Source organism: Thunnus albacares, chromosome 8 (genome assembly GCF_914725855.1).
Source record: "Thunnus albacares chromosome 8, fThuAlb1.1, whole genome shotgun sequence".
Taxonomy (NCBI): domain Eukaryota; kingdom Metazoa; phylum Chordata; class Actinopteri; order Scombriformes; family Scombridae; genus Thunnus; species Thunnus albacares.
This window is the reverse complement of record NC_058113.1, coordinates 16,799,712-16,814,822: the sequence shown is the minus strand read 5'-3', so window position 1 is coordinate 16,814,822 and position 15,111 is coordinate 16,799,712. Positions and strand designations below refer to the sequence as shown.

The window sequence follows — 15,111 nt, the reverse complement described above, 5'->3', positions numbered from 1 at the left end:
CATGATATCATATTGCACTCTCTTAAATTTAATGGTTTCTTGTGTGATCAGGTCCTCTCACCATACATCTCTGGACCAAAGCTCTCCACCTCTGGGCGGCACATCCCCCACCTGCCAGTATACTCTGCCATCACCCATAGAGAGCAAGGACGACTTCCCCTTGAGGAAGACAGGTTTGCTAATTTGCACGCACACACACAACGCAGACATAAAAATGCAAACACACATACATGCATACATAAATCTACATCAACACGCAGCTAGTTAAATAGATTTCATTGTAAGTGTTGAGATGTTGCCTTCAATAAGTAATTTTCTATTTGCTATGCTGGCTTATTAATACAGTGACTCTTGTTGACCCACGTCAATCAAGAGGTCGGTGTACCCACAGAGTATTTCCTGAGGTTGCTGATGACCTGCTAATAACATGAGTTAGGCTCATTATGACCCCTACACCCCCTCCTCATTCCTCCAGGGCTCACCACAAAACTTTCATAAGGGTTGACGCATGCCAGAAAAGTAACTTAAACCTTCCTCACTTTTATTTGGATTATTCTAAAACGTATAGCAGCACAGAGCACAGTTTAATTGTATGTTTTCACTTCACCTTTAAATTTGAATTACTGTTATTTGTACTGAAATTACCTTGCCATTATTTAAAAGGAACCATATTTGTCCCTATGTTACAATAATAAACCACGTTCCAAGGCCTCTTTGAACTGTTTAGTAGTAAATGGGAGAATTAAAGCGGATTAATTTCTCCTGAGTTATGGGCTTTAAAAACTGTTTTGAAAGGACACAGGTTCCCACCAAAAAGCAGCTCAGGTTTGTTGGTTTAAAGTTAGAGGAACCCTTTGGGGATGGCTGTATAAATAAGAATAACTCCTGGTCTCTTGGTTTGCACGAGCACAAGAGCTCGCCAGGGTAAAAACTTCATAATTCCGCAATGAGGTCACCAAATTATGTTCTTTTCCCCTTTGTGTCTCTTTTAATTACACTGGAAAACAATTATACTTGTTGAGTTATTTAACTTAAAACCTGTCATGTTGTGTATATATACAATTTAGAGATCAAAAATCAAAGAATTATATCTTCAAAAATAATGTTGCTACATGGCAAGAATAAATATTAGAAATGCATGAAAGCTTTAAGAGCTTTTATTTATTGTAATTCTAGTTGAATCATACCAACCTCAGAACAGAGAAATACCTCCTATAAATATATATTTACATGCCTTTAGATCCACAAAATAAGGGATTGCCTCACAAGTGCAATAATGAGTTGAAGACAGTTTTCTAAAACAATATGAGAGACTGTTTATGGCTGCATTGTTTGCCTTTCAACGTGAATGCAAAAAGGCAAGTTGAAACAAATAACTGGAAGATAAAATTTCAGTCTCTCTACTGCTCAAACATGACAGTTTTATTCTTTCATTCATGGTTAAATCATCCCCTCATTTATGTGCCCGACTCTTGCACTGATAAAACTACTTCGTGCTTCTTTGGATTCCTGAATCTATATGTGGTCATTTCCTGCTCAGGCCTTCCTCCCCCACTTCCTGTCTGTCTTCATTAAAGTCCTCTGAGAGCTTGGCACGCGAAGGGGATACACAAAGGTAGTGTTGTTCCCTCAAGCCACCGGCTGTCACTGATAGCTGATTGGCAGGTGTTGCCGAGTTAGGACTGGCACAGGCAGGATGAACCTCAACAAGACTGTTTGTTTAAGCAAAGATAGCTCTCTCAAAACAAAGTGGAGATGACTCCAATGCTCCATGTTGACTCCCCACTGTTTCATTTTACACTATCTTTTTTTCTGGTTTAGGTTCACAATGAGGTTTATGAGTGATCTACATTTTGTATGGTCCATTTTAAAACTTATATATGACATTTATGTTTCAATGGACAGCCCATGAAATATGAATTTTATTCAAATAAGCTTAATGTATGTACATTTCTCCCCCTGGGAACCCAGTAAAAGCTTGTTTTTTTTCATTACAAATACAGGTTTTTCAAAAACCTGAGACAAATTTTTAATTCAAATTCAGCTTTCATCATGTTAAGCACACTATTTATTACGTACAAGTAGAGGACATAATAGTAAAACCTGCTGATCTACAACAACTATGAACTAATAGGTACTGAAACCTTTAAAGAAAGAATCTGTGCTTTGATCTCTATCATTAGGTGTCCTATTAATAGTTACATGATCCTTAAAAACAGGATAGCCGTGATGCCCTCTGCTTTATTTCACTCATCCAAAAAAAATAGTTTAAAGAATTTCACGTGATTAACTTGTTTACTTGGGTGTATATCCTCTTTGTTTCACTTCCAGGGACTAGAATAGACCAGACTGAGGGCACGCGATAGTCTGTAGCAAGAATAGTTGCAGCTTAGCAGTAAGAGGTGCAACACCCTCTCAGGTCTTGACCCAGTTACCAAATGTGTGAATTCAGCAGGTGCAAGAAAGATTTTCAAAAATAATCCTACAAAGGTAAATCTGTAAAGCCCAAAGCATATTAAAGTTTGTGTGTAAATTCCCCATGATAGAAATGTTTTATATCAGAAACATTAATTTAACTTGCTGATTTTACAACATGGAATATGTGAAATCTCTAACATTAACAAAGTTTATTGGTACTGTTGAAATGCTAACGGAGCAGTAAGTCAAGTCAGTTTTATTTATATAGCACCAAATCACAACAAAAGTTATCTCATGACACTTTTCATATAGAGCAGTTACTCTTTAAACCACTGATACTGATACAACCAAGGATAATATTCTTTTCAGCATCAATTTACACAGGAATGTCAGGCAAAATGTATAGTAGACCTCTTTTTGTACATAACCACACAGCCATCTGTCCACGTCCAGGCAGTAATGGATGCAGACACTCACAGTGACAGCGGAGTTAAAATTCTGATTAAGTGGAGATAGTATAACACATTCACCTGCAAAGCCACTAGCTCTGCGCCACCACTTTCAAATGTAATAAGGTGATTGATTTATGACTCAGGTGTATTACAGGCATCCTGTATGTTTTCTGAGAAGCAGAAGTGACCCAGGTGTTTTGAGTTTATATGCTTTATATACGGCTGCCATCATTGCCTCCTGTTGCACTGTGCACCAGGGCATTTTTTTTCCACGGAGACCAGGGAGAAAGTGTTTGTTCCCGTGCTGCTGTCTGGCGTTCCCGTGGCGACCAATTGGGATGCGTTGCTTGGTGGCAGCAGTGTGTAAAAATAGAAAGCAATCAAGGCAGCAGGGCGTGAAGCAGATTCATACGACTCCCAACAGCGTTTTCTCTCCATTTATCTCTCCTACCTCTTTTCTTCCTCCCTCGCTCGCTTTCATTCTACCTCACACCCACAGGATTAGAGGTCTGTGCCACGTATTAGGGAAGAAGGTTTTGCTGCTTTTGACAAAAGCCAGAAATAGCAGCATCTGGCCCTCTCTCCTAGCTATGCCCTCATCACCGCTCCCTCTCCTCCTCCCTGCGGCGCTCCCGCGTCATAGCCCCACTTCCCTATGTATAGCTGTATGTTGTACACATTTTTAATTATTGATCAGAGCTAAATAATTGAAACAGGTTGGTTATTGTGTAACAGAAGGTTTACATAACTTCAATGCCGCTTTGTGCCCTGGCTTTCAGTCAGAAGACCAGCTTATCTGTTCTGCTTGCTTATTTGAGTGTGTAAAGCTAAAGGGTTGATGGGAAGTCCATATGAGTTCGTGTTGACCCAGTGAGCCACTGTCACTGGGACGAGACGGGAGCACGACTCAACAGTCAGACACAAAAGTGTTTACTTGCATTCACATAACTGATGCTCACATTATTCAAAATTAATTCCTCACCCAGATTCAACTTCCAGTATTTTTTCTGTATTATATAATTTTTCCATCTTCACTTCTGTGCCACGCACTTTTTTTTCAGACTAGTTTTAGTGATACTGTCTTTTTATCAGAGGTTGGCAGGGCTCTAACTACTATTTAAGACTCAAAGGTCATGTCCTCATTATTAATTGAAAAGGCCTTTTTATTTTTTCATTTGAAAGTGACAATTAAGCAGGGAATAAATGATCTGTAATATTTTCTTTAGCCATTTTGTAGCGTTATCATAATACAGTACGTTCTCAGTTAAATTACCAAGTTAAAGATAAATAGCACAAAATCTCCATATCCCGCTTCACCCTACTGTACCTCTGTGGAGTCATTTGACCTCATTATTTTGTAAGTTCCTTGTCATACCCCCTGATTTGTAGTTTAGAAACAATGGCATAAGCAAATAAACAAGGGTCAAATAGGACTTTATTGCACAATGACTGTATTTCTCAATTTGTTCTACTTTCAAATTCAATTTTTATCAAACTTGGCTTTGTTTTGGCACCATTGTTAAAATACTTTAGGAATGGCAGTCATCAGTTGTGTGTAACAGTGTCAGTGTGGAGCAGGGCGTTCCTGCACACAGCGTCCATGCTCAGTAAATCCACCCTGGTTAAGTAGAGGTTTAAAAATAATTCAATAATCTAAAGTGAAACAAAAGGCCATTTTTTGACAAATGCCTTTAAATCCATCATTAATACCAGTTGAAAAGTTTGAAAGCAATATGTCTATTGTGAAAAATATTACATCAGCGTTTCTGTCAACACTGATGGACTGGATTTGTAAGTCTGGATCAGTTCAGGCCAAGCTGTGTGTATGTGTGACTTAGGAGTGTGTTCAGACTGTGTATTTGGGTATCTCTGTTTTGCATTAGGAGGAGGGGGCGGTGGGAGAGCCTGAAACATCTGCCATGTTTTTGTGTTAGTTTAACTGTTGCTACTGTATCAGACTGTGGTCACCAGGGCGGCAGGTAGCGGACTATTTCACTTAGAGCCTGTGTGTTGCTCAACCTAATTTAGTCCAGATGAGGTGGAAATGGGCCCAATCCTGACTCATTTAATTTATCTGAAACCTGCTCTGAATTTCACTGGGACTGAAATTGTTACATGTTGAAGTGTGACAATATTTCATATTTTTTACACTGATTTATAGTCTCTCTTTATTTCTTCTAGTTTTCTTCTTTCTCTTATTTTATGAATCGTACTAATTTCTTTGATAATGTTCATCATTACACTCAGGCTGTAAAAAATCATATTCTTTGGCTCTTTAAAAATAGTCATAGTACATTCACATGATCATATAATGTATATAAATGATGGGCCTTCCTTATCATCCTGAGACTTACAGAAAAAAAAAAAATCTGTTCCTTATGTTTTAGCCTCTGAGCCAAACCTGAAGGTACGATCCAGACTGAAACAGAAGGTAGCAGAGAGGAGAAGCAGCCCAATGCTCAAGAGAAGAGAGGGCAACATCATGACTCCTTACAAGAAGAGGGCCCTGGAGCTAATGGGTATGTACAGTCGGCTATGGGTTGAAAAATATCTTTTTCTGAGAAGCATTATTCCTGTTACAACATGTGATGCAGACTGTCTACGTCTTATCGTCTGGTGTTTAAAATGTTCTCAGAAAACCATTCGCGTCTATATCTTGGGGTTATTATCACATAGCAGCATAATAATCAGCAATTTTGCATCGCAGTAGCATATAATGATCGTTCCTTTTATGTATTGTATTCAGGTAGCCATGACCAAACACATTAAACAGTTGACAGGCTGCAGGAGTTATTCCAAGCCTCTGTGTATGCGTGTTGCGTATAGAGTGTGAGCATACATACTGTGTCTAACTCCTTGATGTTCCGTAGACTCGACGCCCACTAACAGTGCCCCTGGCTCTGGCCCCAGCTCTCCCATAGGGGCCTCCAGTGCCTTGGGGGCTGAAAATGGACCCTCCTCTCTGCCTACTACCACAAAAACTGAGGTATGTTTGTAAATCGTCAGCACTGCTATTGATTTGCCAAAAAAATATGAAAAAAAGCTTACTGCTGATGTTGCTTTCCATGCGAATCATGTGAATATTAAAAAATATAATTTCATGTTAGGGCACAAAAAGCCTACTTGCCTTTTTGCTTGCAGCTATAAAAACAGCCAGTTGTCTTCTGTCTGTTACACTCCAGTGAAAATGGCTGTCCGCACTTAGATTAAAGAGGCACAGCTTGACCCACATGTCTGATTCTCCCAAGTTTGCTTGCCTAAAGATGACATATTATGCAGAACAATAGAAGCACTGTATAAGTGTTAAAGTGCTGAACACAAACAATACCGCAACAACAACAGACATTTAAACACTGTGCATTTTTCTGTCCAGAGTTTTTCTTCCAGATGTTCTGTACAATCAGTTTTGTGTTTGAAGAAAAAAGTAAGGTTGCCGTTGGCCTGTCATTGTATTTCTGTCATTGACCTGGCTGCACGCCTGTTCTGAGTTGTTCTGAGGCGTTTCCCAATAGATTCATGGCTGAGTTACTGTCCAGAGCTCCCCTTGGACCGAACTCACAAAGCAGACCATTATAGCGGGTGGCAGATATGACACATCTCTGAACAATCTTAGCAGAACAGCTGTGTTTTCCTTAACCATCGCTGTTTACTCTCCCAGGGACCTCCAGTGACACAGAGAAGGGAGAGACGCCCTGACATCAGGCTGAAGGTTGGGGCTTAGGGAGACAGACGAACTGTGGAGTTTAATTGATATCCCAGGCACTGGTAGCCAAAGACACCCACATGCTAACAACATAAACACACAGGATTGCTATTGTATCGGCCCAAGCCGAGGCTCTCATAAAAGTCATTGGTGGACTCTGGGGCTGCCCGTAGACCTCATGCCTGTTGCAAAAGCAAGGCGTGTTTGTGCAACGTTACATTAGGTATCCTTTTTCAGAGGGAACGGGTCCCTCGGGTCAAATATGGGCCGGATATCCACATACAGGTCACTGAGTACTGGTAGGGGTTGGAAGGATAAACATGGCTGTTCCAAAACCACATGCTGGTCCGCTGCTCTGCTGGGTACAGGAAGTATGCCCCAGTGCTGATGTTCTCTGAGAGAGTAGCCTGAGGGTGGGGACCGGAGGAGTAGGAACAGACATTGGGGCTGACTGGGGACTTAAGTACTAAGGGTGGAGCGGTAGATTTAGAGGTTTGCAATGTTTTATAACAGCTGAGCGTATCATTCTCACCGGTGCCATTCTGTGAAGCTGCAGGAGACATTTTCTGCCTGCCACTCCTTCATATCATCATCATAAAAACCCTTCCGTTTTAGCAAGGAGGGCTGTTGATTGTCATAGTGCATTAATGTTTATGCCACTGTTCTTGTTGCCTTTTTAAATTGTCCATGGTAGGATTTTGAAATCTATCACCTCCTCCTAAATCTCTTTTGCTTCATTCCTGTGTGTTTGATGTAGAGATGGCCTTCACAGCCGAGATTATTCCGACCTGAGGGCTCCGTGTCGATGCTGAGTTTATACACATCTCCCTCCTTACCTAACATCTCCTTGGGGCTTTCAACTGCATCCTCACCCATCAGTGTAAGTAAAAATGTTTCTGAGATCTTTAGATAACCAGTTCACTGGTTCAGTGATGGTAAGTCTTGCAACTCAGTCTATAAGCATCAGTGGCTGTCTGGGCTCTCTGTATGGACCACAGGTCATTGACCTGTGGCCCCAAATGATTTTATCGCCCTTAGATAAATATTGTTCTGCAGTGTCTTGTGTCAAGCATGCTGTTATCTTCCTCTATTACCTCATTTATCACAGCTTTTAAAAAGTCCAAGTCCACTCAAGTACAGCTCCTGATAACACAGCACATGATATATCATCTTTTAGCTCTCTGGCACATTCCAAAGAGGCCTGTTCATCAGCTGCTTAGACCAACCATTGATGGTCTCTCATTTAGAGTATAATCACTGATAACTACAAGAACTATTTTCATTCACAAAAAACAGCTGGTATTATTTAATTTGGTTGTGATTATGACAAATGTTTATACATGACTACAAATCCCAGTCCACAGCATGTGTGGTTTGAATTGAAGATTACCATTACTTCATGATTTATGTCTTCACCTCTCAGGCCGCCATGGGGTTGAAGGACAGATCAACAGAAATCAAGCATGGGCTGCCTGGGCACCTCCTGGGTCCTGTGCCCCTGCAGACGGGCTTGGAGTCTAAAGTGAGCCCCAGTCACCAGGCTCTCCTTCAACACCTCCTCCAGAAGGAGCAGATGAGGCAGCAGAAGATGCTCTCCTCTGGTAAGACTGTGTTACTTGATGTCAAATATTACATTATGTTATGTTGCACTGCATTATATATCCGTATACTTTAAATTGAACTCACTGATTATATGACTTTACAGGAAACCTAACATGAGTTTTGATTTTTTTTTTTGTCAAGGCCCGAGCTCCATGTCATCCCACCCTCAGTCCCCTCTGGCCATGAAGGATCGCCCCTCCAGCAGTCGCCCTAAACTACCAAAACACCGGCCCTTGAACAGGACCCAGTCGGCGCCGCTGCCTCAGAACACACTGGCCCAACTTGTCATCCAGCAGCAACACCAGCACTTCCTGGAGAAACAGAAACAGTACCAGCAGCAGATCCATATAAATAAGGTATTGTGCTGTTCATCAATATTCAAATCACAAGGGAGGATTTTGACTTTCACATTGCTTTTTGCTGCATTTTGCATTCCTTTTTAGGTCTCGTGAGGTCTTATTTTACTGCGGGGAGTCTGATTTAATCATTGTAAGCACACAAATGCAAATCTATTTTTAACCTTTTGTAAAAGCATTTGTGGAAGCTCAAGTTTACAGACCTGGGCCGTAGTCTGTTCTTCCCTGGAATCCTGGTGTTATTTCTGCAAAGAAAAGAACTTCTGCCTGACTTCAAATGGGGAAGAAATGCTTCCCCTGCACTAATTCTGTTATCATAGCTTAAGGCATCAGTGCTGTTCACATGCTAACTCTGTGAAATTCAATTCAGCTAAGTTCAAATGAAGGAAGAGTGCCCAGAATACATTTTGTTCCTCTGTGGCAATATTTGTGTTTCTGTAAGCTGGCCGAGGTGACCTCGCTATACACAGAGTGTAATTATTCTGGTGAGGGACGTGTGTGAGGTGGCAGACACTGTGAAAGGCAGCATTGTGTAAGCTCACATACTGATGTGTCCCAATGCTGGGCCCTCAAAAGAGCCATGGGAACCATAGAGCAACCTTTACCTAGAAGTAATAAAAAGCACCATAAGCAGTTATGGAGCTGTACAGTACAGATGTACAGCTTTTAACAGTTTGAGTCCCTTTGCAACACTAAAAATAACTATCGTTTCACTGCCATTCAGCTGATATTAGTATTAATATCAGTTATAAGTAGTCTGTGAAGTAGGTTTGATTTGAAAAGAGCTTTGGAATAATAGCGACATCTTGTCTACCGACACGTGCCTGATCACTCAGGCCAATGAGATCGCAAGTAAAGCCTCTTTAAGTGGAGGTTATAAATGGCCACTAATCAGGGATGAGCCCTCAGTGTTTATTGAGAGGGATCTCCGAAACATTGCCCTAATTAATTTCCTAGCAGAGGCTTGTCTGTGGTTGTTTTTGTAAATGTCCTTCAGTGCCTGCAACAGTAGGGGGCACTAACGGAAATTTACAAGAGCTTAGGGATTTTAGGAAGAGGTATGAACAGTGTTTACTAATGTCGAGCTAAAGAGTCTTATTCCAATAGCTGAAGGGATATTTATACAAGGGCCTACATTCTGTAGACAATAATGTTGTTGGTTACCAGCTGTCAAGGGAAGGCGCTTTCAGGTGCTGGTCTTGGAGCCCTCTTGTGGTGGAGTAATAATATCATGGCATCATTACAGTAGCTCTGATTTAGCAAAGCTGCAAGACAGTGAAACATCCTTTTGCTTAGAGTTTCCTCATCAGGCATGAGTCTGTTTTTGGTAAACAACAAATATTTAAACCAATTTTCACCATCACCTCCATGAAAATCTAGTTTTTATTGTTTCCTGACTTGTTTCTAATGAGGCAAAACTGTTTTGGTGTTTCACTGTCATTGACATTCAATTTCAGGTGCACCTGTTAATCAGTGTCGAAAATCAATACTGTATTTGTATAACATGTTTGATGGAAGTAGTGACAAACATATATATGGTTAAAATCAGTGTGTGCATTGTCCAGCTTCAGGGTGAAGTTTGACATGTTTTTGGTACAGTTTGTTGCTTGTAGAGAACCTTCTGGTGTAGTTGGATGCAGCAGAGTGATATATCCTCTCAATGTCTTCTTTAGGTAGCCTATAGAATAACAGGCTCTCTACACTGCGTACCCTGGCTCCAGTGTTTGCATAAAATAACCACAATTTATAAAATTTGCAGGAAAAAAAAACACGATTTACCACAGACAAGTCCATGTATATTTTGAACAGTGTTTTCTAAAAATAAACCATGAGTGACACTATTCCACTTACCAAGGGCAGCCACCATAGTGAATGTTTATGAACTCACATAAATCTTACTTATATTACCACATAAAGGCGGAACAATGACTAATCTGCTTCCACTCCAAAACCTCCAAAAAATGTAGTTAACCACAGCCAATAGCCAGACACTTCAGTTCAGTTTGACATTTGCCTTTGTCACATTATTAAAACTATAATAACTACATTAGATACAGCTGTTTGCAATTGCCAATATAACAGTTGCATTTAATAAACTAATATCCTGCATAATATAAATGTCAGTTTACTAACCAACTCCACAGGAAGAAGTTTATTTTTAAACACAGTGTCAGACTGGATTTGTCAACATGCAAATGCTTATGACTTGTGAAGCCTGAATGTTCCATCACACAATATAGTGTGTCTGTTTTCCACCTATTTAATAGTTATTGCTGATTTTGATGTTCTAAAATTAGGGTTTATGCATAAGACAGCCTGATAATGTACCCAAGATTGATAACATGCTTGTGAGGAGTTAAAAAGCACTGATATATTAGATATTTAGATAATATTATCTAATATTTTAGAGCTCAGGTGGTATGCTTATTCCTCAAGTTACAGAGCTGATTAAAATTCTTACATGGGTAGCTGAATTCAAGGGTGGCACTATTTTCTTTATTCTTTTTTTATTGTTTGACATCCTAATAGTTTGAACAGGCACAGGAGAGCTGTAACATTGTTTTTTTTTAAGTAAAATACATTTTTCCTCTGTTCTTTGAATGTATTTACATACTTGTCGCTTCTAGTGTACAAGTTAGAAAGCACAACTATTTATTTTATGTTTTTGCACTGCTAGAAGTGTGATGTGATTGTTACAGTAAAGATCACTGGCGCAGGATATCATCATTAATATGGAGCATGAATGTGTTTTGCAGCTGTTATCCAAGTCCATTGAGCAGTTACGTCAGCCCAACGCACACCTGCAGGAATCAGAGGAAGAGCAGGAGGAGCAACACAGAGAGCTGATGGAGAGCATGCAGGAGGACAGGCTGCCCCCTGGAGGAGTCATCCGGAAGCACACGCTCAGCAGTAGCAGCAGCAGCGGCTCGAACGGCGAGCTGCCCGACGCTCACTACGGGGTCATCAAGGTCAAGGAGGAGCCGGCTGATAGTGAGGATGAGGCTCTGACCAATCAGAGCCTAGAGTCAGAGCAGAGCAGCTATCTTCACCAGGTCAAAGGGAGGCTGGTGATAAGAGCCATGATCTGAGAAAGGGAAGAGGATGAGATCACACACTCCAACATTCGCAGATAAACTAATCTCTACAAACATGTGCATCTACATCAGTTTACACACACACAAACACACACACACACACACACGCACACACACAGCAGCTATTGCACAGTAGGCCGACTCTCCCTGTCACAGCATTTGACCCCTTTTCACTCAGCTGCAGCCTCACTCATCCCACACTCTAAGACTCTCTGTTTGTGATCTTTGTGTAGTGATCTCTGTAAATTATGTATGTTACACTTTTGTGTATATAATATGAAGACAATTTAGACCGTTCTTTTTAAGAGCTGCTTTGGTCGTCGCAAGTCTGTTCAACTGACAAAAACTTATATGTACATATACTGTGGATTTAGCAACAAAGATGATTTCTAGAGGAAAGGTTGAACAGGTGTACAGCTTTGAAGAGCCAACTTATGTTCCCCGTATGTACATTCTTGCCACAGAAATATTTGAATGCCCTTCTATCCACTGAAAATGATCATGAAGTCTTTACAGTGTGTTAAAGAATTAAAAAAAACACTACATACTCCGTTGCTCTGGAAAATCTGTGATGATGTTCCATGTTAAGTGGACTGAAATAATGAACATCTGTCTTAGAGAGAATGTATACTTAAATCCTAACAGAGGACGCTCCCATAGGGCGGACTTTTGCGAAGGGAGTGATATTGCCATTGGAATATGGTCCGCTGCTCATATTGCAATTTAAAGGATAAAGCACTAAATCCCTGCTTGGGTGTGCAGGCATCTCCCAACATATCCCGAGTCTCCATGTCTCTTTCTCTCTCTCTCTCTCTCTCTCTCCCTCTCTCTCTCTCTCCCTCTCTCTCTCTCTCTCTCTCTCTCTCTCTCTCTCTCTCTCTCTCTCTCTCTCTCTCTCTTGCTCTCTCTCTCTCTCAGAGCAGTCCCAGAGCCAGGACCCTGTGTTAAGCCGAGCTCTCCTCCCTCTCTCCCTCTGGGTCCAAATCAAAGCTCGGCCGGGTTCCTGCCCAGCTTTCAGCAGAGGAGTCAGACAGAGGGAAAGAGAGAGAGAGAGAGAGGGCCGGGCAGGAAATGCCTTCTAGAAGCCAGGAGTTGGAGTGATTCATGTGTGTAGGAATGTTGAGAGAGGAGGACCTAGGGTTGGAGGAGTCCAAGGGGCCAGGCTTGAGAATTGATTTACTGTCAAGGCGAATTACAAAGTGAGTGGGGATATGGTTAAGGGAGTCCTTTATAAAGGGAATCGCTTCCTTCGTATTCCCTAGTGGCATGCTTACCTCAACATGCAGGTTTGATGTAACTTCAATAAAAAACCCTGGACGGGACCTTGCTTCTTCTTCTTACTTTCTTTTTTTTTTTTTTTGTTTTGTTTTTTTGAGCCTGTTTTCCCCTGAAAGTGCCCATTGCGACATGTATAGTCTGTCTTAAAGTGATCAATCAAATGTATTGCATAGCCGTAAACCTTCCTGTTTCATTTGTACCGTCGACTAAATGTAAAAATGCTAGTACGAGATTCTGTGTTTGGATTCATGTGAAAATCAAAGCTGTCTGTCTTATACTGTACATTCAGATTGTCCGGTTTTAATGTTTTAGTGTAAGTAAACACAATCAGAACAATGTGAGTCTTGTTCTCTTGCTCCTTTGATTTGGTTGTAACGAGAACCCCTTTGCTGCCAGTGGGGGGGTGGGGGTTGGGGGTGGAGTGGGGGTCCTGTGGTCTGTTCATAGCAGTTTGCATTTCTTCTCTTTTTTTGCCTTGTGTGATAAACCTTTCTTTTTTAAAATAAAGTTAATTTACCTCTGAAGTTCTTTGCATTTTGGAGATCATTTATACACATTTCCATCTCATTATGAGGTTGTGTGCGCAGGAAAGAAAGAAAGCAAAGCACACCGTACATCATTTCAAAACTTTCTGTCATATATTTTAATTCACAAATTACATTCTTGATCATTTTCATCTTTCCAAATGGACTGCCTAAATCATTAGCCCGGCCTGCTTTTCCCACACTATGCCCTATAACCGAGCTCTTTATTTTCAGGGGATCTATGTAACCCTTTAAAGGGAGCTTAAGAGGCTTTCAAAACATTTCTTTGATGTGAGCAAGCAAGGCTTCTTGTGGCAGTATTAGAGCAGTCAAGATAAGGTGAGCTGTGAGCGAGTGATATATGACTTGTGCGGATATTTTCAAACCAAGCTTAAGCAATTTCACAGCAAGCTTAGTTCATGGGACTGGCTTGATATGCTATACACGCAATGATGAGCCTGAAAAAGTTCACTCGCAGTCTAATGTTCTCTCTGCAAAACACCACTCTGAGAACTCTTTAAAATGACAATAGTGCTATGATTATTTGAGTTATGATTATGGAAAGTTAAGTTAAATAAGTTATATTATGCAGAACAATACATTTTATTCAAACAGGCACACTCTTTCATTAAACTTTCATGAGAGCTCCTAAAGTATTTTCACAAAGGTGTCGAATTACTTCACATTAGGAAGTATTTGAGTTAAATTAGACACTGACTCTTTCTTAAGTAGATTCCATCCGTCTTGGGCTTCAAGCTCTTGTGATTTTAAATGAGCTGTTACAAAAAGCAGAAAAAATAATGAAGCCCAAATCCATCCGCACTGGACCTCACCAGCTGCCCACAGAACCAGTTGTAAAAGCAAACAAGCATTTTAAAGGTGTAAGGAAGTAAGGAAGACATAAGCTTACCTGTTTCCTCTAAATGGATTAGACACTCAGTGAGGTCTGAATTTTTATAACCCGCAGTGCTATAAAAATTAGGCATTTGGATGCAGTGTGTGCACGTACAGACGTACATAAAAATGTGTGATTGATGATGGTAATGATGAGTTTGCAAAGGAATTGAAATTGCTTTATTTCTAATGCATGAGGATCGACAAGAAAACACATTCCTACACTCAAAAAGCCAGCCAAATCATGAAATAATGTCTCAATGATCAGAAATACTTGAGTGAAAATAGCACAATCAGAGTAAAATGCCCCTAAGCCTCATATTGCTGACACTTAAACCCTCAAGTTTATGTATTCATACCACATGGACTAGACCTAATAGATCAAACCACTCGCATTAAGATTTATTTCTAGTGCCATGACTTTATTTATGATTCATCATCACCTTTGCAAGAAAGTCTTCATAGTTGAGAATGATGCAGCTCCCAGTAAATAAACAGCGTTTTATGCAAGAGAATTCAAGTACATGGCCCTTTACTAATTTCAGTTAGGTCTCCAACTAACGAACCTCTACTACAACAAGGTCCTTTTGTGTACATCATTCCAGCCATCTGATTTATATTAAAGACTCAAAGTCAATCTAATTAATTGCTACTGATGGCTGGTAACTAAAAAGAAAAAGATGAAATGGATATCTGGGTCCCCAGGACCATGAGGCTGTAGATCCCCAGACTGGTCAAATAACATACCTGTGAAACTTAGGCTGTCACTTCTGCATTACTCATTACGAC

General features: G+C 40.5%; 1 protein-coding gene across 12 annotated transcripts in view; it reads left to right on the top strand.

The window, feature by feature from the left end:
• hdac9b (histone deacetylase 9b) overlaps positions 1-13,428 on the top strand; it is a 41,165-nt gene extending 27,737 nt beyond the window's left edge. For all 12 annotated transcript variants that reach the window (XM_044360380.1, XM_044360381.1, XM_044360377.1 and 9 more), the window contains 7 exons: positions 52-173; positions 5,258-5,389; positions 5,741-5,856; positions 7,331-7,453; positions 7,997-8,174; positions 8,317-8,531; positions 11,288-13,428. In XM_044360380.1, the coding sequence (XP_044216315.1) occupies positions 52-173; positions 5,258-5,389; positions 5,741-5,856; positions 7,331-7,453; positions 7,997-8,174; positions 8,317-8,531; positions 11,288-11,620 (1,219 nt within the window). In that variant the 3' untranslated portion in view covers positions 11,621-13,428. The remainder of the gene's footprint in view (positions 1-51; positions 174-5,257; positions 5,390-5,740; positions 5,857-7,330; positions 7,454-7,996; positions 8,175-8,316; positions 8,532-11,287) is intronic.
• Positions 13,429-15,111: the final 1,683 nt, after the last annotated feature.